This window comes from Nestor notabilis, unplaced genomic scaffold (assembly GCF_000696875.1).
Source record: "Nestor notabilis isolate BGI_N333 unplaced genomic scaffold, ASM69687v1 scaffold21216, whole genome shotgun sequence".
Taxonomy (NCBI): domain Eukaryota; kingdom Metazoa; phylum Chordata; class Aves; order Psittaciformes; family Psittacidae; genus Nestor; species Nestor notabilis.
In genome coordinates this window covers 1-26892 of record NW_009934505.1, presented here as the reverse complement: position 1 = coordinate 26892, position 26892 = coordinate 1, and the positions used below count along the sequence as shown (strand labels likewise).

At 39.2% G+C, this 26892-nt stretch overlaps 1 protein-coding gene across 1 annotated transcript; it reads right to left on the bottom strand.

Annotated features, from left to right (window-relative positions):
- Positions 1-1763: 1763 nt before the first annotated feature.
- DYNC1LI1 (dynein, cytoplasmic 1, light intermediate chain 1) lies at positions 1764-26793 on the bottom strand (the record flags this gene model as incomplete). Its single annotated transcript, XM_010017386.1, has 12 exons — positions 1764-2704; positions 4861-5019; positions 5178-5298; positions 6229-6273; positions 6400-6459; positions 7891-8002; positions 8379-8514; positions 9880-9973; positions 11081-11250; positions 14414-14644; positions 16256-16372; positions 26720-26793. Coding segments are annotated over 12 exons (1432 nt in total), but the record flags the coding sequence as incomplete, so codon positions are not given.
- Positions 26794-26892: the final 99 nt, after the last annotated feature.

The window sequence follows — 26892 nt, the reverse complement described above, 5'->3', positions numbered from 1 at the left end:
TACTGGTACTACACATCTTGTGAAAAGGGCCTCTGGGCACAGAGACTTGTTTTGCATGATAGTTCTGGTAAAACTCACCTTAGTTGTGTACTCTCATCAAAGCAGTAGGCAGGGGAGTTGCAACTCAAGAAAGCAAAGCACCCAGCTCAGTTATCTTGGTCTCACCAGAGAGAAACAAGCCAAAGCCTTGTTACAGAAACACACTCTCTGATGTTTCCCTTTTGTGGTAAAGGTACCTTGAAGTCTTTTTTTCTCTCCCAACAGCATAAGCAGTGGTAAGAGAATTTGAGCTTGAGATTTTGGAGGGAAGCAGGCTGCTTTAGTCATGTGGAATGAAAAGGCATGTTAGGGAAACAGCCTCTTTGTAAATAACAAAACAAAATCAAAAGCAGAACCAAAGAGCCATTAGGGTTCAGGGAAGAAATAAATTTAGAAGCTTTAAATATGCAGAAGTAAATTTTGCCAACCTTATTTTGAGAAGGGGAATTATGAGTCATGGGTAAGGTTTTCCCCTGTCCCAGCCTCCACAAAAAAAGGGCACCCAGTGCAATAGTTCTTAACATATTGCATGTCTAGTTTTCTAGCTTTGTTAAGCTGCTGTGCTTTGACAGATGCTCAAATGAACTAAATTAAAGATTGCAGGAGCTAAAGTTTCTGTTCAAACACCCGGAAAGTGCCAACTAGTTTAACATATTGCCCTAAAACCCAGTTTCACTCTACCACCAGATACCACTGCAGCTGTAAGAAGGGTGGTGGTGCTGGTACACGCAGCACTCACTCTTTCAAGCACATTTCAACTTCTGTTTCAAGTTTCCACACAGAATCTAGAGAACTGCTCTGCTGCTGGTGCAGGCCATGCATCCATGATTGGAAGCTTTATTTTTTTCCTTCAAGACATAGTTTATTCTATACAGTTCATCAGCAGGTCATGCATTGCCCCATGTGCCACCCCTACTGAATTGCTGCAAAGCAAGATTGTGTAAGGACTCCATTTTGAACAACTGATCCACGCTTAATCGCTACTGAAACTTTTCAGCCCACAATTCCATACTCAGAGACAATTTTAACAAGTATGTTTAAATTTAGGGAGCTCAATGGGCAACAGAATGTGTGTTGGTCTTGAGTAAACGTAGGAGGAAAATATGGAATTTACTAAACCCCAGCACAGAGTGCATGAATTGGAGGAGAAGAGTACTACCATGTGCACAATAAAGAGGGTTTGCCTTCTCCTCTTCAGCCTTTCAGAATTTTTCTAAATAATCAGAGAAATTAACATAGGACTTGGCAATTAAAAAAAACTAAAAAGCCTGAGCTCATTAAAGTCTCTTAACTTGGTCACTTGGTCAGGATAAGCTTTCCAGGCTTCCTATTCATTAGCTATCAATAGAAATCAACCACAAATTTCACACTGGACAGCAAAGTGATGCTTGACATTTGTGTACTGAAAGCTCAGGTCAAGTCCTAACCTCAGTCAACTACCTCTCAGACAATATACTGGAGTGATTAGCAGGATCCTTGGTCTAAGTAGTGTGCTTTTAACACAGCACAGCAGAAACCACTCAACTTGGATAAGCCAGTTTTACTCCAAGGAACAAACATCACAGACTTATGTACTTCCTCCTGGAGACAATGTTTTAAGGAAGTTTATATATCTACCAGTGATATTATTCACTGAGAGGCAAAATACAAAAAGTATGTTTTAAGACATTTTACACCACATCCTTATGTTTTGCTGTCAATAAAAAAGAACACCATGGCTTCAATGAAAGTTAGTTAAATTTGAATGCAGAGAATACTTTATTAACTGATTACAGTTTTGATGACCAATTTTAAACCATAACTATTGTGGGAGACATAGTGGGGGACATTAAGGCTGAGGAATATATATATAGACAAATCTGGATACTGATAATCTGTACATTTAACCTCTGCTTTTTCTTTATACATCTTTTATTCAGTGTCTGAAATTAATCAAAGAGAAAAAAACCCCTGGCCACTAATTTAGTCTTATATCTGAATCAGTTTCTGCATGGGTTTTTGAATGCAGTGTAAATCTCAGTGGAGATCAGACAGATTTTTTTAAGCCATACTCCATATGAAGTGCTCAAGTATAACTGGAAAGTGGCGTTGTTACAGCTTCGTGCAATTAGTTTTCTCTTCCAAAACCCAGTAGCTGTTCTCTCAAGTAGAGGTTAATCTATTTAGGTAGTCTTAAACTTGCCTAAAAGGTTGAGAAATCAACATAAATTAAGTGCCTGTGGTGTGCATGGGTTTTCCTGCTCTAAGCAGCCCCTATCACCTCGGTGGACATACTTGCAATTTTACAGAATTATGCTGACTTTTCAACAAAACCCAGAAGAAAATCATGTTACTATTCTTGCACTGTGGACAGTACTCCTACGTGACGTGATAACCGTCTCCCAGCTGTACAGCTCCCTTTTGTAAAGTTGGGCAACACATATAAAAGAAAGACAGACATCAGCTGTGTTCTGAAAGATATTTCAGTTCTTTAGTTCCAGTCACTGAAGGAAGAGGCAGAGGCAAGTTTGAATTATCCCAGAAAACTCAACAATTGGTTTTATTTGGTGTCTTCAAGATGCTTCACCTTCTGTGGGAGATGTAGGTGTCGTAGGAGAGACCATTTCAGGTTTTCGTGAAATTCTGTCCAATTCTGCCTGAACATCTGTTAAAACTGGCTTCTGACCTACAGAATAAACCCACATCATCCAGTCATGTTTATGAAACAGTTTTGGGAAAGCCTATAGTATCTTTAGTTCTCAAATTAGGCAAATCCTAAATGTCATTACTGCACGCTTTCAGTGCAAAGTAAAGGTATAAGGCCAAAACCCAAAAGAAACAAAGGAAACAGTAGCGAGAAAGTCACACCCTTCTGCATTTCCGACTTCTCAAAGAAACTTCTGTAATTATATATGAATTGTCAGTATATGAAGAGTTAAAGTATAAACCACAGAAGTCTACTAAGGCTAGCAGTTATGAGTACTCCTACCCAGTTTCCTCCATCATGTGTTTTAAATAATTCCAAATGTAAATCAGCGGTTTCACTCCAGACTAGTGAAATCAATTTGGTGTATGTGGCCAGCACAGACCTGACACTGCTGCTCATGGGTGCACATAGACCTGCAGGTGGCAAACCCCTTTCTCTCCCCACCCACTTCCTTCCCCCGACTTGGAATGGCACAGACATTTCTGCAGTCACTCTTAGACCCGATCGATCTAAGCTTAACACACACCATCTCTCTGCTGCCCCCCACTATTTTAACTCTTACTCTCCAGTCTAGGTTTCTATCCTGCCATGTTCTACCACAAGAATGGAGAAGACAATATGGAAAAAGGCAATGCAGAATATGAAGAGTCTAATGCCATAACATGTGTGCACAGTATCTCAGGCTGTGAAGGACAATTCTGACCCACATGGAGTTTTAGCAGGGTCCCAACATCCTTTCTGAAGATGCAAATTAACAGGAACTATCCTGTTCATGTACTATGCTGCTCTTCAAATCCTTTAATGAAAGCTAATACTGTATCAGAATCAAAGCAGCTAATATTCCAGCAGAGAATTTTCCCATAGCTGCTGAGGGGAAAAGTAATTCTCAAATCTCAAACTATTGTCTTAACAGCCAATTTTCAGATTTGAAGAGCGAGTGGTATGGATGACACTAAACAAAAGACAGTACATACTAAAGCAGGTGAAGAGGCCACATCTAAGCCAAACTTATGACAATTCCTTGAAAACCTAATCCTTTGTGACATAAACCGGCTACACCCTAACCCTTAATTTGCTGCATGTTAGGAAATGTCTGAGAACGTTTTTGCTCCTTAATAGTTTACTTCTGCTCCGGAGGTTCCTGCCAAGGTTCTGAACACAACATGTTCCTGGAGCACTGCCTCCACCTGCGCTGATTCTGCAGTGGGAGCTCTCTGCGTCAGCAGCACTTGTGTGAACAATCTCCACATGCAGTTCAGACCAGCGCTGCAGCCTTGGCCTGCAGCAGTTTCAGGAGTGCTCAAACTTTGCTCACCCAGCTGAGTTTTCCATTTAAAAAGGGGAAGTGCACACACGTAAAAAAATTATCAGGGTCAGTCTACACAAAATGTTAGTGGAAAGTGTTTTCTCTTACTGCATCAAAGTAAGCACTAACGCCAAGTACCAGTGGAACACCAGTGTTCTCACCTAGGTGCAGCACTGCTACCCTCTGGGGAAGTGGATAGGGAAGGTGTCTGTATAGGTATGTTCTTAAGTAATACAGAAACATTTTAATCTGGAATAGCAAGAAGCACCAGAGTAGTCTTGCGTTCAGCATTAGAGCACTCACTATCAGGCACTTTTAGATTAACACTAATTATTAATCACATCATATAAAAAAAGGCTATCAACAGAAAATATGTATTTTTATAGACTGTCAACATACTCAAAGCCTTCATCACATCACAGCTAGATCATTCTATGAAAATTTAAAATTATTTTAATGTTTACAGTATTGTTAAAAAAAAAATCAACTTGAATTTCAGTCCCAGTATAGCTGAATAATATTGAAAGTGGCTTACAGCATAATGCACGCTATTGGGATGGTGGGGATCAAAGGCAAAAATGAAGAACTTGTGTGGACATAATTCATGCTTAAAGCACTGAACGCGTACATGAGCTTACATGAAAAGTTCTTCTCTGATTCTCAGAGTGCCATGAGAAGGCAACACTAAACTGCTGTGAAATCAAAATGAAACCCCATATCCGATAAAACATTCAGTTAAATAGTGTTCATACTTCTGAGAAACTATACTAATAGGAATGATCCACCACTCGCAATTTAGATTGAGTTGATCTTCTATCATTAATCATACCTGACTTTTTTGCTGATGGTGGCAAGTTGCTGCCAGCGCCTCCAGTGCCACCTCCTCCTGGACTGCCACCAACACCACCAGGGCCACCAGGAGAACCAGTTTTCTTGCTTAGGAGACTATTGAAGAAGTTGGCCAGGACTCCTTCACTAGTAGCTCCAGCTACAAGGGGAGGGAGGAAAAAACAAACACAAGACAAAAGAGATTTTCTAAGTAAACACTGATTTTAGTGTATTAATCTAAATAAGCACATTAAAGAAGCAGGCAAAGCAGCTATTTTAATTCCCTGACTGCATTTGTGCCCTCATAAGAAAAGGTACCTTTCATATTGGGATCAATTTTTTTTGACCCAGTAGGGATAGGTGTAACACTGGCAACGTTTGATGTTACGGATCTATTTGGTGTCCTAGGAGATCCACCAGGGACTCTTGGAGAGGCATCCTATGCAAAAAAAATAAACATTTCCAAAGATCAGTCTTCTACAGAGTATATGTGAAATGAAGCCTTCAGTTATTTCTCACAGTTCCTAATCTTTTTTTGTTTTAGTATTATAGTATCCCATACAACTGAAGGGACATAGGATTCCGTTTTGCTGATGGTGTATGATCATGTAACTTAAAAATATTAACTTTAATGCAACTAAAGCACTAGTGAAGCTTTTCATTTTATCCCAATGAGAAGCTTGAACTCCAATCTGTTACCCAGTAGTGCCTCTGACCGTAATGACAATGGCACAATTAGATCATAGAGGAACTACACCAAAGTTCTTGGGAAGTCACCACATACCACCAATACTGTGGGAAGGACTAAACGCAGCCAAGGAGAAAAAACATTGCTCGTTACTTCCAGGACAGCAAGTCATGTTTGCAGTTCATCTAAAAAGATGAAGCTACCATTGTAAGATCACATATTTTCCATTAAACTTGTGTTGCTTTTTAGTTATTTTGTTAGTATTTTAAATGTTGATGATGTCATAGTTTTCATTTGACCTTAATTTTATGCTAAAGTCTTAATATTTCTAGAGAAATAGTGCCAAATTTAGGATACAAAACTCACCAAGACAATTCAGCCAACATAGTTTCCTCCCTGGCACACTCTTGGGACAGAAAGGGGAGTCAACTAACTGCTTAAATACATTCTAACATGAAAGGTAAAGCCATGACATGTAGCCCTTGCTGTCAATACAAGCTGTCATGACTAGCTGTGAGGAAGCATTATTGTAGAGCAGTGTACAATGTAAACTTTAAATACTATGTAGTTTAATAAAATTAGATTGAAGAATATTTGATAGTGCAATTAAAACAAGCAACCCTCTGTATATATGAAAGTGAATCATGTTCATGTGATGATATTTAAGTTTTTATTACTAACCACTGGCCTTCCTGCAGCAGTAGGTGGTTGTTTCGCCAACTGTGACTGCAAAAAACCAAACAAACCCATGTAGTGTTAGAGATTATCATGACTAAGAATACAACCTCAAATTTCTATTGAGAACACTGTTAAGTAAAACACTGCATACTTGTTTTACAGACAAAAAGTTACCTGCTGCTTCATAAGAAACACTTGATCATCTTCTGCTACGATTTCTTTTTCATGAACAAACTGCAATACAAAAACATTAACATCATTTTAACTAAAAGACAGACATTTATTTCCTTTGATACCCCCTGGTGAACACAACCAAGGCATTCATTAATGAAGCAAATGTGTGAAATACATTTACTGCAGACCACATTTTCTGTATTTAAGACTGCTACCTCATTATTCCATTTAAGCTCAGTTAATTAGGAGTGAATAGAAGTATCATTAACTCCTTTGACCTGGCAGGCGTAAGTCTCCAGATGTACTTGTAGAAAGGCCCACTAAAAAGTTAATTAAATTGTTCAATGAAAGAGGAACAAAGTAAATGCTTACACGGCACATTCAGGGGTCTTGGGATCAGTAAGAAACATCCACAGATCCCACCCTCTGCAGCATGCTCACTTCTCCTTTAAGAGCCTCCCCATCCCTTGGTATTATTTTATAGATAACTGTGGCAATAGTGGCTCTTCATATACCAGTCTAATGAACTGGTGAACTGGGCAAAGACATCTCAGATCCCAATTCTATGCATCAAATCACAAGCACGCTCTCTCCAAATAAGCTCACCACAAAAACTGCCAAAAAGAGCACAGCAAACATCAATATCAAAGTTTATAATCCAGGCCTGAAGTGTATAAGCATGCGAAGAAACCTTGTCAGTTATATTTTCCTTGGACACTTCTTTAACACCCTACTGTGTATGTCCTGACTTTTCCCCTAAAGGCTGCAGAAAGTACACAGCATTAGCTTTCTCAGCTAAAATAATTCATACTTGGAAAGATGATAAGTCCCAAAATCTTAGCTTTGTTAGAAAAAGCCATAGAAATATATGCCTTCAGTAGCTTCTGTACACTTGCGGTCCACTGCTGCTAGCATTTTGTTCTACAACCTCACATGTGTTTTCAGGTAGTTTGGCCAAAGCCTTTTGTTAAATAGTGAGAGAGAAAATATACTGAATCTGTAGAACCTGTTTTCTCGTGTTCATTTTTCATTTTACACTGCCTCAAGGTTTTTTATTTTAAATACTCCAACAGAAACAGGAAGCATTATGATGTTATGAGCAACTCAGAGCAAAGTGGAGCGTACTTAAAAAATACTAACTCAACCTGATCCAAGTTAAATGACACTGTTTAATACAAAATATGTATTAAAAGCAAAACAGGTATATTTGTCATCTTGTACAATGTAATGGTGGCAGAAACCACCAAACCAACACAATGGCGTAAGTTGGAGAAGAGCTACACACAACAAAAATACATGATTTTTTGATAATTAAAGAAAATAAAAAAATAAAACAAAAAGACAAAATAAGGAAGCACTCCCCCCCCTCCCCACAGTTCATCACACCCTTATGATAAACTGGAAGCAAAGTCCCAAAGAAAGAGAAACAGTCAAAAAACTGTCAGGTAAATAAATAGATAAGAAGCTGAATGCCAAAACATCTCAATTTACCTTTCTGACCGGTGGTTTTGTTATGATATCCTCAAAATTGTCATCTGCTTTTAGTGTTTGAAAGTTCTCGTGCAATATTCCTATCTTCTTGTCATTATCCCAACCTGCAGGACTAGATGAAGGATTATTTGGCTTTAAATTCTACTGTTACCTCAGGTTGCTCTTGGGTGCAATCCTGAACTGCACAGAACTGAAAGCCAGGAAAGTTCTCGTAACTCCTGCTTTCCTGTGCCTGCTAATAATGGCCTCTACAGCTTGTCAGGGACTGGTTCACCATAACACAGAAAGGCGGAATCTCTGGGTTTAACATTTCTCTCTGGGGCAGTGAGTATTTGTAACCTCAATCCACTGATGCTCACCAGACTCCAACTCATGAGAATGTTACAGAACATCAGAAAGCAGAAACAAAAAGGGTTCTAACTGGTGTTTCACAACCTTGCAAAGATACATTCCGTAGTCACACAGATATAATAATGCAGGTAACTTACATAAATACTGCGTCTTTTTCCACAACAACAGCTGGAACATTGAAAGGAAATCCATACAACTTCTGGACTATGTATTTATACACTAAATCAATGTTTTTGTTCTCCTTTACTGAAGTGTAAATAAGTGCTGCCCCATCTGAATAAACTTGTTAAAGAAAACTCAGTTTAGTGGCTAGTAAGAGATACTGAAGTGACCCCTTTTTTGCTAGTTTAAAGGTTATTTACTTTGTAGAATTTAGAGGGAGACTACAAAAAACGAATAGGTCAAACAACTCCCAACACTTAATTTTTGAAATAGGCTACCTAGTAATTTAAATCTTCTGCATTTGTTTTAGGCCAACTCAGTTATTGCTTTTAGAGCAAAGTATAGGCTCTTCTCACTTTCAAAGCCCATAATGCCAAGAGTTTCACCATGATGACTGCAAAACTGTCTTCAGCTTTTAGTGAAGAACAATGTTCATGCCATATCCTTATATCTTGTCATTAGCTGATCCTGCAACAGGGACACTACAGTGTTAATGAAGCATTAATACAGCTTCAAGAATGCCAAAGATCTTCCACTTCCCTACCTGGGATTCTAGAAGCAAGTTATACAGTGGGATCTGATTCCCATTCAGTGATGTTTAGTATAGAATTCCAAGTTGTACATGGCATATACCACCACAGAGACTAATTCCTACTAACATTCTGCATTCTTCCTCCACCCACGAGACCTATCACAATTATCCCTAATTCCAGTTTGAAAAATTAGCTCTTTGAAGCCCTTTGAAGGAAGTGCTATCATGGTGCTCAACCTTGTCCTCAGGTTCTTGAGCTAACTTGTCCATCTGTTAATTCCAGTCTCTCCAACAGCATTTAAACTTCCCTTTACCACAGCACAAATGATGATGACACGATGTATGTGTGTTCCCAGCACCTACAAATGTAGATCTCAGTATGTCTTGCTGACAAAACAACACTCAACAGAATTTTATACATTTTGTTTAAAGAAGTTTAAAAGCTGTTGTTGCGCTATTACTATTTATGTGGAATGTCTCTGTAGCGACACAGAGAAGCCAGTGGATCTTTCCTATAGCACTTCACACTTCTTTCCTTCCCTTATCACCTTATCTTGTGCAATTACTGAACACTGAAGAGGCTGCATATTTGGGTCAAAACGAATAACATGCCTTATTTGCATCTGAAGCAAGATCATACTTAAATGAACTATCTTTTGTTATTTTAGGGAGCTTGGCAGTGAATATGTGCTGATTTGCAAACTGACTGCTAAATATGGAAATGAAGGCAAAGAAAGAAATTCCTGGTAAGGGGACATACTAGACTCTTGCAGCTCTTTAAAAAACCCCTAGAAAAGTTGAATTCAACATTGCCTGTAGGTGTAGCTGAAGCAGACTGCTAGCCACAGTAAAGAAGTTGCATTCTATTTTGGTCCAGGTGCAAATATTCTTTTGAACTTGTCACAGTTGAGTCATTATCACCTTTATGACATGTTAAAGGATACACTGTAAGCAAAACCGTCTGATATGTGATTGAATGAAGTCGAAGTGTTCATCTCTGTAGTCATGTTCTTTTTCCAGAACGCTGATGGCATCACACTATCAAAATACACATAAAATTAACACGCCATTTTAAGTTACCTGTTGAAATAGCAGTGCTGCTACACCTCCAGTTCACAGCTGGGCAAGGGGGATGGAGTGGGGTGGGTGGTGCAGAAAAAACACCCAAAACCTGCTAAGATAGTTTAGAAGCATACTTGCAACTTTTTTTTTTTTAATAGTATATATAATATATATGTGATAAGCACTAACTTGGGAGGTCAAGTGATTGCCATTTTTTATTCACTCCCCATAATGCAATAACTCAAAAGTCTGCGTTGAAGACTGACCCACTGAATGACACCACCATTTTCTATCGAATGTATTTTTACACATTGTGGAATTACAGGATATAGTGTTTATTTTTTACCCAGTTACTAACCAGCCTTTTGCAAAGGGAGGCAAAAGCAAGAAATGTGGAAGCACAAAAAAAAGGGTGAATGACAGAGAATTTGCAGATGAGAAATAGATGCTTGTCAAATGAGAGGGTTTGTGTTCCAGTGAAGGAACACCATATGCATCAAAAGGTTTATTCTTTCACTGCGGGCCAGCAGAGGCTGCAGATGCAGTATGCTTAATGCTAGTGAGAACTGGGATGGGAAAAAACAAACAAGCCAATGAAACAATCTAAAGGTATGGCTAAGAATATATACATATCTAACAGAAACCAACAGATCACAGAAACATCCTGAGAACTGAGGAAAGTTAACAGAGCAGCACTTTACTAACCAGAACCCTCAAATACATTAATTTTCAGAAAAAGATCTGAAATATTAAAAAAAACTACCAAACCACTATTTGCAGAGTCCCAGGGACAGAGGAGATCAAGGGGAATCCCAGCTGCTGACTGCCCAGCTCACTTCTGTGAGCAAAACCAGGTCTGAGGTGTTTCTCAATTCCTTGAAACCTGGTAGAACTAAAGGAAAAACTAATCCCAAAATGCCATGCAGTGGGGGCTTCCAGAAGATAACCAACATTCAACATTTTTAAAGAATTCTTATGCAAGGTATTCAGAGGGGAAAATAACCATGTGCTTCCCACCCCAAACCCACAGCTGACAAAGTCGCTTAAATAAAATAAGCAAAAAACCTGAGATGTGAAACAAACCTTTGTACAAACTACTACTACTGGAATGCCTAAGTTACATGTTAGTGTATCTGCACCAAGGGGTAAAATCACACTGTCATCTTTGTCTTCCTGTAATGAAGTATTTCTTCTCTGTGGAGAAGCTGGAAAATCCTCGCCTGGTTCTATATATTCCTGGAAGTCTCTTACCACTGAAAGTAAAAAAAGTTACATTAACAGATCAGCTACTTGATTATTCAACAGTGATTTTCACTGCCATTGAGCTCTAGCACTGTTGATTGTATAGTACTTCTACTTCTTTATATTAAAAGTTGAGCATGCACCAAGTACTGACTATTTGTTCACTTATGCAGCGCACAAGACAAGTAAGTCTAAGATCTGCTTGATGGGCAGCTAGAGGAACACGACCAAGTAAGAGTATCCATAAAGACAGCATTAAACCATTTTTATTTTATCACTGCAGAACCACTTAGCAGTTGCTATTATTGTTTGATATGTTTCCTTCTATTTTTCTTGGCAAAATTAATGGAATGGTTTGTTAGAACTAACATATACTGCTTAGCTGCTTCTGTACATGAAGTTTTACCTAAACCCCCTTCTCCACACTTCCCTCTCTCTGTGCAGTGAATCTACAGTAGTAATAAGTAAAAAGAATAGAATACACAAATGTTAGTTATTAACTAGCTTTATAATCACTTCATACCATATGAAATATTTTGTATGCTTTTACAATAGATCAAATGCTACCTAAAATTTAGCAAGGAGGGCAAGTCAGAGTATAACAAGAATTAGAAAAAAAGATAAAGTTCACAAGTGTGGTGCTCCTCTCAGGTTCCAGTTGCATACACCCAAAACTCTAATCACATGGTCACTTACTATTCTTACAGTCAGGGATGTAATATGAGGCATAAAATGTCTGTATGTTTCACAGCACATGTCCCATTTCACAGAACAGAAATGGCATTCTACCAAACCCTACTACTCATCACTTTTCCATGAGTGGCACATCCCAATTCAGCAAAAAAAAAAAAAAAAAAAAAAAAAAAATAAAAAAAAAAAATTAAATCAGGCAGCAAGACAATTCAGCTGCATCATGCCCAGGAGCAGCTAAATACTCCAGTACATTCTTACTGCTTTGTCCTGATTTACGTTATCCACTGCTACACCTTCACTAAATTGACTGAAACCCTGCAAGTTCATACCTAGCAAAGCATTAGTTGGTTTACCAGAACAAGACTTATTTCGGCACCTTAGAGGAAAAGATGTATTAGGCCAAAATTATTCAAGTTTTCCACAGACCTTTGAGTTTACAGTAACAAAAAGCACATGCACTGATTATCATTTCTACTTGCACAGTCAACTCAGGCTCTTATTCAGGGAATGCTGCTATTTCAGTCTGGCCTCAAGAGTTCCAAGAGCCTCCCAAATTAACCATGTTTTAAACACAGAGCTCTCACCAAGATATGCCAGCCACTCTAGGGAGCCTTTCCTACACAGCATCATGTCTGCTTTGGGAAAACTACATGCTGAGATAAAAAAAAAAAAATCACACTAGTCCAGTGCTAGAAGCTTTCTTAGAAACACAATTAAAGTGACCAGACTACATGGTGTTGTTAGGCACAGAAGAATTCTGTAACACGAAAAGCTATTCCAAGCCTTCACACCCAGCTGCTATGTATCCCCTAACGCCTTCCCATACCAGTCTTAGTCCTCACAGGGTCTGTTTTTAAGTGAAGTTGCTAGAACTGGAAGACAGCAGCACACCTCCAGAAAACTACACACACAAACCCTCAGTAGATTTCAGTCCTGTCTGCACATTAAGTCAGCTCACAGGAGCCTCTCAGGAGCATGGTAGGACCATGTAGCCAGAAGTCAGGCAAGCAAGATTCCTCCTGCCTCCTCTTTGCAATGTCAGGCTGCTGCCTGCCTAGCAATGCATGAAGCCACATTACAGGAGGTTCAAAACAAAAGCAGTTTCCAGTCATATCTGGATTGTGTCCAGAGCTTCTGTTATACCCAACACGCATACCATCAGTATCTATATGAATTAGAGCAGATGATAAAAGAACAACAGAGCAGATAAAACTTTTAATGAATAGCTGTTTTTCTTGACTCAATCACATTTTCTGGATTTTTTAGAATTTCACTATTCTCTTCACTCAGGCAGTAAAGAAGCAAAACTCTCAGCTACACATTTTTGGTAACAGAAATGCTGCATCCTTACTACTTTCATCCAGTAAAATCCTACCTTGAAACTGTTTGGGAGGTGTTCAATATGCATATACTAACACCACCCCCTGGAAACAAAACCAAACAGAACCAAAACCCACACCCAGAAGAGCTCAGCTTGTCCCTCTTACACAAGTTCTTCTTGTGGAAAATCTGATTCTCAGGGATGATACTTCCCTTAGAAGAATCTCTCTCAACAGAATAAACAAACTCCCCCCAGAGTATCTACATCTGCCACCTCATGGACTACTTTACCACAGCAGAGCTACAAATTCCACTGCTGAAAAAAGCTATTTAGCAAACTGGCAGTCAGTTGCTTATTACAGTTCCAGAGAGCAACTTCAGACTTACACACACAGTTTAATTGTGCTATTCGATCTTAACACATGGCTTTCTCAAACACTTTTCCTTGTAGTGATTCACTGAGAGATGAGCAGGAAACACTCACATTTTAGTACCCTCAGGGAGATACAGAGGCTGCCTAAACGTAATGTGGAATTATGATGTTAGTGAGTTCAGTCACATAGCTTAAGGAATCCTGCAAAATCTTTGTGTTCTGCATGTTTAAAACTAAGAAAACAAAGAGCTATATCATATCCATGCCAAAACAAAGTTACAGCTGCATTACTGTCAGTAATAACAATGATAAAACTCTTCAAATAGAAAGGGCCCAGACATTACCATAATGTCGTGAATCCTCCCAACAGTTACGCTTTTGGTAGGTAGAGAACAGGTCTCAGATTCTCTAGACTGACTAATTACAGGAACAGTTAAGAAGCTGATGCAGTGATTTGCCTTTAAAAAAAATGCATAAATTGAAATCTAAGGAGTTGGTTTTTCCCTTGAGAATTTTATCGAGAAAAATCTGTAAGGAGCAAGAACGTACAATCAGCTGTGTTCATTCTGAAAGCTTTCCCCCCTGTAAATTAAGGTACTTCTATTAGAAAGAAATACCACTATCACTCACATATTGAGACTTATCTGAAGCTTGACTTGCTTGATAACTCCTAATTTCATGTACCATTTCCAAAGCATGAAAACAACTGTAATGGAGAAATTAAATGGTGCAGAAAGCATTAAGCATATTTGATTAAATGGATTCCTGCATATTTGCAGAATACTCACACTTTTGTTCCATTTCTTTCATTTCTTCAGGAGGAATTTTTAACTTGTCAATATGTTCTCTTACAACACTTGCCCATTTTTGTAAAGAATCCAGTGCAGTCCAAGGCCTAGACATGTCTACTACCAACATAATTAGAGTGTCCTTTAGAGAGCTTGCCTCCACTGCAAATTTAAGAAGACCTTTGTGATACAAGTCACCATCTAAAATCCATACATTACATCTTGTTTGGTCTACAAAAAAAGGAAAAACATTTTATAAGCCTTACTGGAAATAGTCCACTACATAACATCTATTAAATCTTCTTCAGACATGTAAAATATAAAGAAGAAAGCAGCTGACTTGTTTCATTCATCAATTACAATGCATAACACCACAGCAAACTGCAGCTTTTGGGGACAAGCTCCTTGTCTTCCAGACCCTGATGTTTAATGGCTGGTAACTGAAGATCTTAAATATATTCTCTGTGAGAATCCAGAGACAGCATTCAACATTTCCAAAATTCACGTTCACCATTTTAGAGAGGGAAAAGGTTTCTTCAAGATGCAACTTAGACGGGGGGAAATTGGGTGAATTCAGTCACCCCTTCTCAGCCCTTGGTCTGCTCAGTTCAAGGACTGCCATCTCCCCTTCAAAACTTCAATGTGATACGCCTATAGAGCTCTTGAAGTACAGATTGTACCTTGGCCCTTCAGAAAACTGGAGCAGAACTGCAAGTTTTTCATCATTTAGATGGACTTAACAGATAAAGTTATTTTTTCAGATTTGCAAAAGGACAGTGACCATACAGATAGACCATTCCACTGCTTTTTTTTCTCCCCAAACATCATATTACAATATTCAGAAACACTTCTGCAGTAAATGAGGAGCTGATGGTTCAGAATTAGAGAGCTTAACATAATTACATTTTGCCTTCAGGAAACTTTTTGTTATTGATTACAGAAGTTCTGAGGAAAACATTTAGATCAAACGCCTAATCCTCTTAACCCTGGTCAAATCATCTTTGAGACCAACAGTCAGACATGGAAGTCTGGAAAGGTCCAACATCTGCTTCTCCTTGTATCTGTATTTGCTCATACAGTCTAGACAAGAGCTCCCATTTTTCCCCACAGCTCCCAGTATGTCCTTATGCACAGCCCACTAAGTATTGCCATCTAGATAATTCACTGCACCTCTACAGCACCTGGTCATACTCCTTCCTGTGTTTCCCCATATATAAGCACTAATTATCCATCCCATAACTGCAGGCATTTTGAGGCCGGATCTTAAACATCTTTTTTTACCTTCTAGCCATAAGCAAACTCAAACCAGTTAAAATACAGCTACTACTTACTTCCCCTTCCTCCAAATTTTTAGGTTGGTGGTTTGGGGGTCTTTTGTTGTTCGTTTTTTAAATCTCCTTTAGCACTGTGCACATTTTCCTACCTATCAAGTCATGATACAAAGCCTTGCAGATTCTCATACCACCAAGACAAAAGCTTCTCTGTATATTCAAAAATTGGAACACTTGCTACAATATTTGAGATGCAAAGTAAGAGCACCTTTTCCTCTAGGGCTGAGGAATGCGCATCTATCCAGAATACTGCAGCTAAGACTGCTTTACCCTGGTGGGTTTCCCCCCCCCGCCCAGCCTTTTCTTTTGACTGGCTCCTCTCCTCTTCTACCACTTAAGTAGTCATTCATGGTATATACTAAAGGAATTACACTAAGAAACTTCCTCATGATACAAAAAATACTGGACTCTTACAAGTTATAAAGAAAAACATCCCACTGTCATTCCAAGTATTACACTCCTGATTTTGCTTTTGAATTGGTTTAAGACATTATTAGAAATAAAAACTTACCATCTCGATCTTCATCATGCACATTTAAATACAAATACTCCAATCCTCTTCCTTTTTTGTATTCCTCTATTCCTTGAATTTTTCCTATTAAGCTAGTTTTACCTGCTCCATCTTCACCTGGAGAGACAGAAGTTAGATACCACTCAATCTTTAATCATAGTTACATATTGAAAAATACCTGGGGCAAGAAGGAAGCCATATACTAAGAAGGTAACTGAGCTCATTAAAGCTTTGAAATTTAGTGGGCTTTGCCCAACTCAGCCATCTGCTCAGAGCACAAGCCTAAGCTTCAAATCTTGTAATTACTGATAAATACAATTTTGCTACTAACTATCCTATCTGAATTAGGCTCTTAAATGTATCTTTAAACAGATACTTTAAGGAGTAAACACCTCAAACAATTACAGTCTTTCAACTGCAATCAAAGTGCTAGCAAAGTCTTTCTAAAGTAGAGTTCAAGCCACAGTAAGCTCATCTTAGAATCAGAAAAGTAAGATTTGGAACTGTTTCCCATCAAACAGCGCATACCACCAGGCTAAGTAAAGCAAATCTGTTTCCTTAGCTTTTAAGGGTTGGTTTCTTTGAATCTTTTCTCCATTACAGGTCTAGAGAAACCTTACAAAGTGGTGACAAATAGTAGGCCCCTTGCCTTCCAGTACCTGTGTGTCTGGGTCCACACACTGTGACAAGCCTGCAATTCGGATCCACTCGCTCCTATTCTCTCCCCTCCAAAGGGAACTGGGATAACCATTAAGCCCTACAGAATGTGCACAGTGTAAACACCTGAACTATTGCCAGACACTCTTCTCTAATAACTTCCATTTTTAACCATATGTCCCAGAGCTGGAAAACTCCACATGCAATTTTCCAGTTTGAAAGAATAACCAAGCTGAATTTGGACATTAAGAGGGGTATTGCCACTTGAATTTGGCGGTATGATGGATACATAACAGACATTAGAAAATTGTTGGAACTCACACATAAGTTAGAAGCACCTTATCAGTTTTATGTCAAACAGAACATTTTTCCCAAGTCTCTCCTACCCAGGGGAGTATAAACACTTGCTTTTAACTACATAACAAAGAGAAGAGTTCAAGGACAGTAATTTCCACTGCTAACTGTAATGAAGGTTTCCCTTTAAAGAAAACTGACCATGATCTTATAGACATTATATCTACATTAGAAAAACTACAGATACAAGCACAGAAGAGAGCAGAAAAAATGATACGGTCATGGACCGATTTTGAATTTACCCAACATTTCATTCCCAAGATTATCACATGAAGTCTCCAGTTTAGAGTTCAGCCTTATTTTCAGATTTCACTAGTAGTGTAGAAGCTGTCAGAAAGCATAAGACCATTCACTCTATGTAACCCAGAGGATCTTACTCAATGGAATGAAAAGGGTTTGGGTTATTTTGCTCCTCCCCTTTTAAAAAAAATTATTTTTTTTTTAAGAGAGAAAGAAAACGTAAGACCAGAACTGAAGGTTATGATCTGGTTAAGTATAGCGAAGTTAAGTGAAAATGTTACATGAAGTTGTATCAGTTTAACTTTTTCAACATTTAAGAGTTTGTTTGGTAGTTCCTTAACTACATTAAACCTATAGCAAATTTTTAATAAGCATTGGAAAACACAGCTATTTTCTATTTGTACATCAAACTCTTCCTCTTCTTGTGATAATATTCTCTTAAATAACAATTCTGCCCAAGCAGCGAAGAGTTCAAGCTTCATCACAAGAGATTAATTACAATTCATCATCTGCCCTCACCCAAGTACTTATCCAAGCTTTTTAAATTTTCCATCTACAAATAACTGTGAGACTTTATTAAGAGCTGCTGCACTGACATGTTGTGCTGCTGAAGTTGCTGTTACTTTTGCCAACAATTTCTGTATGATTCATTGTTTTATTTTACCTTTTTAAACAGACGGCTTCAGTTAATTTGTGCCAGCAGAAAGCTCAAAAGGTAAGACAAAACTAAATTTGTTATTCCTTTAAAAGAGTTGCACTTAACAGCTTTCCTAGTTTCTCAGAACAGCTGACTTTGCTAGCTAAGTTCTCTTGCATACCAGTTTGTTTCACATAGGTAGCAGTAAAGATCACAACTGTTTGTGTTGGGCAAGTTTAGCATCTTCTGTGAGGTTCATAGAATCACAGAATGGTTTGGGTTGTAAAGGACCTTAAGATAACCCAGTTCCAACCCCCTGCCATAGGCAGGGACACCTCACACTCGATCATGTCGCCCAAGGCTCTGTCCAACCTCGCCTTGAACACTGCCAGGGATGGAGCTTCTTAACAAAAGTGGCTGCAACTTAAAAGTTTAAGAAACATCTATGGTTATGGTAAGTTGTAAACATGACAAAAGATACATACACTTCAGCAGTCTAAACTAAAACATACTTAAACTGAATGCTAATATATGTGCAACTTCATTGTCCAAAAGTGTTCATGCTAACATCCAGCAAGGCCCTTCCTTACTTATCATGGCTGTGTGTGATGAGATTTCCTCCCCAGCCCACCATTTCTAAATGCCTGAAGTGAACCGAAGTTCAATACTGTTAATATCGTATGGCAAATTAAGAGCTGGAATTTTATTTTCCCTCTTCAAGTTTCCCAGTAATTATGTTCAGACCCTACACAGAAAGAAATTATCATTACAGCATAAGACAAGTTGATTTGACATAAAATTAGTACCTTTGGACACATATGCACACACAGTAGTCATTTCAGCCATCCATCACAGAATTACTTATATATAATCTGTTCTGTGCAGAAGATTCTCTCCTCCCTTCTCTTTAGCAAATATCCACCCATTTCAAGACACCAAGAACAGGTAGGTGGATCACTGACAGACATAACTGTATCATACAAGTTACTGCATGCCAAAATCAATGCTCATCATTCACTAGAAAGCCAGAATGACACATCACTGATGTTTGTACTACTTTCATTAATTATTCAGGTATATGAAAATAATATTATAGTTTGTAGATTATATAAGGTAAACCAAGAGATCTGTGGAGAGAAGGGTCAGAAACTATACCAACAGGTGGTCCAAAACAAGTTAGCAATGCATAAAACAGCTAATATACAAATAGAACAGCTCACTTCCAAGGGTGCAAGATAGCTGCCTAACCAAACATGCACCATTCCACAGATCCAGAGTTCTCAACAAATGTAAGCCATGTTAGAGTCAATATTCTGGAAAAAGCTGTCAGAAAGCAAAACCAGGACCATCCTACACAACATAAGGATTTCCTCCTTTTTGCCCACACAAGTCTCAAAAAATTAGGAAAAGATGACTGCCTTGGCCGGGAGAACATGCAAAGACTTGAGGTTCCATCCACCTCTACTTTCCATTTTTAGCGTGTTGCATATAGCTTTTGAAATTGTGATAGCTGTAAATGTATTGGTATCCTTGTTACAGCTGATACACCTGAAGGCTGTGCTGCCATTCAGCAGGACCTTGATAGGCTGGAGAACTGGGCAGAGAGAAACCTAACGAGATTCAACAAGGGCAAGTATAGGGTACTGCACCTGGGGAGGAAGAACCCCAGTACAGGTACAGTGTCAGTACAAGTACAGGTTAGGGGATGACCTACTAGAGAGTGGTTCAGCCAAGAAGGACCTGGGAGTACTGGTGGATGACAAGTTGACTATGAGCTGGCAGTATGCCTCTGCTCTGGGTGGCCCTGCCTTGGCAAGGGGGTTGGACTAGATGATCTCCAGAGATCTCTTCTAACCCTAATGATTCTGTGATTCATATTCCTCAGATTTGAACATCATTGCATATGAAAATTATGAAACATAATTATTTTTAAGTGCTACTGAAGCAATATATAAAACAGAGCTTCATGCACCTTCAAAAAGAGTCACCCTCCTCCTCCTCCTGCTTCCTCTAAAATTGAGATGGAAAATCCTCTGGCTGCTTCTTTATTTCTAACTGTGTGACAATCAGATTAACAACTGACTTCTGTACATTATCTTACAGTGCAAAGCATTTCTTACACACGGTTCTCGATACAGAATAGCAAAGTAGAATAAAAATCAAGTAGATTGTTGCAAATACAAGATCTTGAATACTTCTTTCGCAAGTAACATAAAAGGTCCTCCTCTTCCATAGTAAATCCCAAAGAACTAAAATTCTCCATTACATCAAATTGCACTTACACATTAATACTACAGTGAGGAAACAGATGTGATGCTTCTAGCAAGCAGTGCTATACAACAAAGCAGAAGACAAGTAAAAAAGGGGCAACAGATTAAATTTTGCAGAAAAGTCAGGCTAGGAAGCAGCTGAAACAAAGCCACACCAATCTGCTTACACACAGTATTTCACCATCTTGTTAACAAAATGGAAAGTCTTACACTTGACTGAATAAAAGCTGTTTCATTGTTGTCCTCATGCTGCTACAATTCACCTTTCTGAGGAGCTCATGTTTGAGGCTGTGCTCATCAAAGCTTCTCTGTCCAAGGTTCTGCTCTGTCTACAAAACAGTTTGATGACATCTTTCTTGTTACTGCCCTCAAAGATATCTGAAGCTGTAATATAAAAGCTTGCCCAGCCTCCTCCCTTTTCACTACTCCAGGCAAAACAGTATGTCTATTGAGCCAGAAAATGGAGTATCACTGGATGTTCTGCTACAATGCTGAATCTAGCAGAACGGGTGCCCATAGATGGGAAGGTGCGATGAGGTGGATGAATTGCCTTCTGTGAATGCAGGCAAGCAGGCACTTATCTATGAACTGCTACTTGAATTGTTCAACCATGAACTATCACATTAGAGACAAGTTAGGTTCTCTATTACAGAACTTTGCTAAACTTCCAACTGAACACTTTAAAATTAAGAATATTTACTACTCAAGCTATTTCACATTTCTTTCAGTTTAGAAAATGAAAACAAGTAGATTTTCACTTGTCTTAAACCAAAACATTTCTTACTTCTCAAAGAAGTCTGTATACGAAAGAGTGATCATTGTGTTACCTCCAGGACGGACATGATTCTGCTTTCCCGGAATCACAGAGCAATCTCTATTCTACACCACGTAGAAGGTCTGAATCCTAATGCAGCAGAGTGGAAATGTAACAGCCTTCTTCCTACCAGAACCAAATGCATGTGTACTATAGTTATTTTGAAGATAAAATACTTCTCACAAGTTAATAACTGCCTCTACTCAGCCACATATTAGTGGAAGAGACTTGTTTACACATACTATACTAATTGAAGACTGCCTTTTGCTGAACAAAACCCAAATAATCAGAGTAAGCCAAATATAGTTTGCTTTCAGAGAACTGAAGAACAAAATTAATTATGCTGATGCGATCCTTCTCCAGAATCCCTCCAAACAACATGGAAGTTCACAATAAGTAGGTCATATCAAATCCTCACATAACTTGTCATTAAATTATGATTTATTCATTGGACAAAAAAATTTCTCTTCCTCTAAGTTTGTTTTATTTCACCAGGTAAGTCTTTGCCCTCACATGTGATTCATTTGGTATTTTTGTGACACTGAAAGATTAAATAACTTTTCCAAGGAGCACCTTAATTACACTTCTGCGTTACAACATGACAGAAAGCACATTGTAAACATCTGTTCCAGCATGCCTTCTGTCAAGTCCTGCACCACAAGAATACACAGGCTGGCTGTGGAAACAGGTACAGCAGTAACAGTGTTACCTATGCTTGGAGAAACTCAGAGTCAGAGAAAACCAAATGTTGCAGAGAATATGAACAGCATACATCTCTAATGCAAGCCTTCTCCTTTTACACAGCAGTAAGTGATCCAGTGTAGTTTGTCCAGGTTCACTACCAAAATAGAATAGTCCTGTGTTGCTATTAAAGGGACATCTTTATTGGTACTCCGGCCACTAACCTGACTGGAGAACTCAGAAGCACAATTAAGGAATTCCTTAATTGTTCCTCACCCTTAGAGCTATTTCAGAGATATATCCAGTAAGCAGCAGCACCTCTGGCAAAGCAGAGGCAAATTAAAGTAAATGCAATTCAAGAACTATTCTAAGTAAGTTTTACTACACAACATCCATGTAACTCTGGCTTTTGGGGAAGGTATTCCAGCAGGAAGGACACTGTGAAGAAGTGCTACTTAGTTCTACACAAATGTAACCGCAAAACAAGCAATTAGGATTTTATCTAGGTCAATGCCCCATCAAAACAATTGACACTTTAACAGCATAACTCTGCTGATTGAAATAGAGCTTGGCTTCATTTGGAAGCATTTCATACCGTGTAGAAGGCGAAGAAGTAGCAAGAAGAGGAGAAGAACCTACCTGACAACTTCTGCAGTACTAGAGAATTAAGGAACAGTTGAGATGAACAATATCAACAGTATCAACAGACAGTATTTCATCAGCTGTAATGACTAAATGATCACAGCAAAACTTTCAGCTGTATGAATTGGAAAAAATAAAGAGGAAAATTACTTTTCCTAGTCTTGAGTACAAACTTAAGCAAGCAGCTTTCATATTGATTTTATATGCTTTCATGGTGTATCAGAACTTAATTTTGAAGTTCACTATATTCCATGGGCCCACTAAAAGAAAGCAGCAAGCTAAAACTGCCCTTCAAGATGCACCACTTTCTACAGTAACAGCTATTCCCAATACATGTACACACAGAAAAGTGTACCTGTAAATTATCTGTAGACTGTGGAAACTTCTTCTCAAGCACCCTGACAGCCACTGGACAGGCACAGAGCTCAAAGATTCAAATAAACAGGCCTGGCCCTGAAGAATGAGATGTCTAGGGCAAAGAGAAAACATGGACACAAGGCAGTTGAATGCTCACTGCCCTCTATACTCAAAGCCTTTACCGTCAAGGGGGGTAAAATACATGAATAAAACCAAAATGTTGGTGATTCAGCAGAAGCGCAAGTGTGCAATACAGACACTTGAAGTCAGGTGTACATGTGTCATCACATGGTTTGACATCATTAGAATTGCAGGCCAAGAATCGACTATGCTTCAGAGAGAGGAGTGGATAAAAAACAGAGCCAGATAGAAAGCAACTACTGAGTCCACTTGCAAGCTAGGAGGCTGTTTTCTTGTGCAGCCTGGAATGACTTTGACCATCACTGCTTGAATGCATGCTGCAGTTTATTGCATAAATGACTAGCTTGAGTGTCTGCATCCAAGCACGATGGATTCCATCCATAGCCTGCAATGATGACTTCTCAGCTGCTCCCTCTATTCTACTTGTTGGTTCAGATAGGCCAGCAAGTGAATGAACAAGAGAGGTTCCAGTTATAAACACCAGTTTTCCCATGAAGCTCAACAAAAAGCATCTCCTCTGATCAGCTACCTTTGTTACACAAGTGAGAAGAGGAGACAGTCCAGGGGAGAAAAAAAAGAGAAAACCAAACCCAACCCAGCAACAAGAAGAAAACCACAGTCCTTTGGCTATCTGCAAAAAATAGCTAGAAATGTCACTGAGAGCACCTTATTTCCTTAAGAAAGCAGGGACATCTGACAGTTTTTGCTGGTATTGTTTACAAAATGAGGTAGCTATGGTCACTGTGAAGACCTACCCAGGAATCAGAGCATCCCTGCCTTACAGAAAAATTAGGAACACTTGCATTTTTATTATTTGTTCATACAAGAACAGGAAAATCCTTTTAAGCTACATATGGTGCCAATCAAAGTTTAAAGTCTTCACACAAAAATAGTATTGAAAAAAATATCTGTAAGTGAAACAATTTGGAGAAGTAGAACTGTAAGTTAATTAATTTTTGGAGCTGATTTTGAGCAGAGAATTACCAGGATTAGATGTTAGCCTTCACTTCACAAAACTATGTGCCATATCTAGAGATTAACATTTGGCATTCCAGTTTCCATCAGTTATATCTGTGATGTCTTGAACTGCTTTCCAGGTTCTTAAAAATGAGTTGTTAACACAGGTAAAAATAAAGACTGAAATAACAGAATTAGCATGCCAGACACAGCCAGGTTCCCAGAACAACTGGGCCTATGAGTATATGCAGGGTTTGAAATATATAAATTCTGTAGGCAAATCAGAAAACTTGTCCTAGCAAACAAAAGAACACCAAGTGATGGGTTTTTCTCGTTGGTCTTTCTGTGGGGTTTGGTTTTGGGCAGGTGGTGGTGGCAAGGTGTGTTGAAGGCCTAGGGGATTTTCTTTGTTTAATGCAGTTTGTATTGAAAATAAGCATTCATTTATCACTACATCTCCTGCTTCAGCTGCGGAGTTTTGACCAATATAACTGTTTATACTGCAAATATTTGCCTACCACAAAGCCAGTGAAAACCATCGAGACCCTGGTCAGTTTTACAGCTCCTGCCTAAAAGTATTCAAAAACCAATGAAACGGAAAACAGTCATGGCAAAAAATGATCTATATTAACAACAAAAGGTAGCACAAAACTAAAGGAACAGAGCTTAAAAACAGCAGAGATGTGAGATAACAGAGAAGTTGAAAACACACCTCAAGAACCTGAAGAGACAGAACTTCACATACTGAATCTGTTCAACAGAGTACGTAAGAGCTCTCCTTTTCCTGTGCCAGTGTGATTCAGTAGCAGCACCAGGACTTGCAAGTGAGCAGAAAAGTGTAATACATGGATTAGGTATCTTCATAAAGAAGATGGCCATGGTCCTTACTGGCCAGTCCTCAGATCTGATGCTCTTTTTCCTAAATACAGGCCAAACACTTTTTTCCCCCCATTTGGACCGTGACCTTCTAGAAAACATGATTCCTAAAAAAGAACTAGAATTTCTTCTACAAATCTGCCCATCTTTTAAAAAAAAATGCATCAGTCAAAAAAGAAAAGTGTTAAAGGAAATAATCTTATAATCTATATAAACAGGAACAAATCTATATAAAAAGGATATAATCCTATAATCTATATAAACAGGTAAAAAGAAAAATTCTATACAAAAAATTAAACATCACAAACTAAATGAGCATTTAGAAACATTCAATGGTGCCCCCTCTGGTTCTGAAAGAAGCATGGTCGCAAGTTACTGAGTACTGAGGATTGCCTGATTCAGAGAGAGAGGAAGAACAAGAGTGTAACCTTCTTGACAAGGATCACAGTCTGAAGAAGAATCTTCCAACTTCAAGAAGGACAATCATCCAAGTTAATTTCAAAATATCACATAAAAAGCTGTCAATGATTATGAAATCTTTCCTTTCTTTAATACCAACAGAACTTGCAATCTCAATATCCTATTTAATCATGTAACATAAAGGCCAACAAATTAAAAGCTAGTAAGTGTTGCAACAGATTCACTAAACCATCCTTGCCGAGTCGTCTTCATCATGGTCAGTTTTAAGTCACTCAGCTTATCACAACTGGAAGAAGAGAGTCACAGTGATTGCTTTAGGACTATGGAAGAAAAAAACCCTAACTTGAAAAACCTCAAGAAAGCACAAACCACAAGACTACACAGAATCATAGTGTGCTCAGGGTCCACGTGAATATCTTTACTGGGCTTCAACCACGTTTCCAAATACTAACAATGCATAGTCCTTGCTGGGGACAGGAAGGCTGACAAAGGAGGGAAGAGGCAGCTAGTTGACAAATCCATCCACTCAGATTCATTGAATTGTCTACTGACAGCATCATTTACTAGTCTTTCAGACATATATATAATAGCAATTAAGACACACTTGAGAGCACCCGTTTCTCTCACTCCTCCACAAAGTTTTTGATTTTGCTTGACATAATCATTTTTCCTCTTCCCCCCCAGCACTAAAAAGACCTGTCTCTCATTATCACCCTACCAAAGTCCCATTCTGTAACTCCTAACCCTCGCCAAACGCGAGGTTGGACTAATGCACGGGGTGGAGATAAGAGAACACAATGAAAGCCAGCAGCAGCAAACGACGCCGCTGCTGCTGCCGCACAACTTGCTGATGATATTGCTGCTGACAGGCTCGGTGCGTGTGGGCAGGACACAGCCAACACGCCCATACAGCCTACCCCGCCCTCCGGCCAACAGGCAGCATCCGTCATTGACACCGCTGGGGCCACGGAAGCGATTTTCGTGTCCGCATGACACACCATAAGGACCAGCAAGCAGCACCGGCTGCACGAACGGGGGAGGTCTCGAAACAGGTTGAAGGACCCGCATGCACCCTGAACTCAACAGTCATCAGGGAAGAAAGACAATAAAAACCAGCCTTCCAAGCCATCTCTACCTAAGGAACTAGGGTGGGGGGAGGATAGTAAGGGTGTTATGGCGAGGTACGTACGATGAGGGGGTTATCTAAAGCATCTCTGGATGCTGGATATCCAAAATGAAGGAAAAACATGCAAGGGAAGAAGTGAGAGGGTTAAGCTAGCACCTTTCCACCATCACACCCCTCACCCCCCCCCCCGCTTCGAGCACTAAACAAGAGAAGCCCCAGACACCCAAGAGCTGGTGAATGAGCAAGGCAGCGTGCGGCAGGGAAGGAGAAGGGATCAGGATGCTTTGCTCACCCAGTAGGAGGACGTTCTTTCCCGAAGGTAGCTTAGAGCGGGACCGCGTGGACACCTCACTGAGGATGCAGGACCTGGCGCGGAGAGACAACAGCGCTTAGGAGGGGGCTGCCGGGGGCTCCCACCCCATCACCTCCGGAGTGGGTACAGGAGCAGCGTGAGGGGGGTGGGCA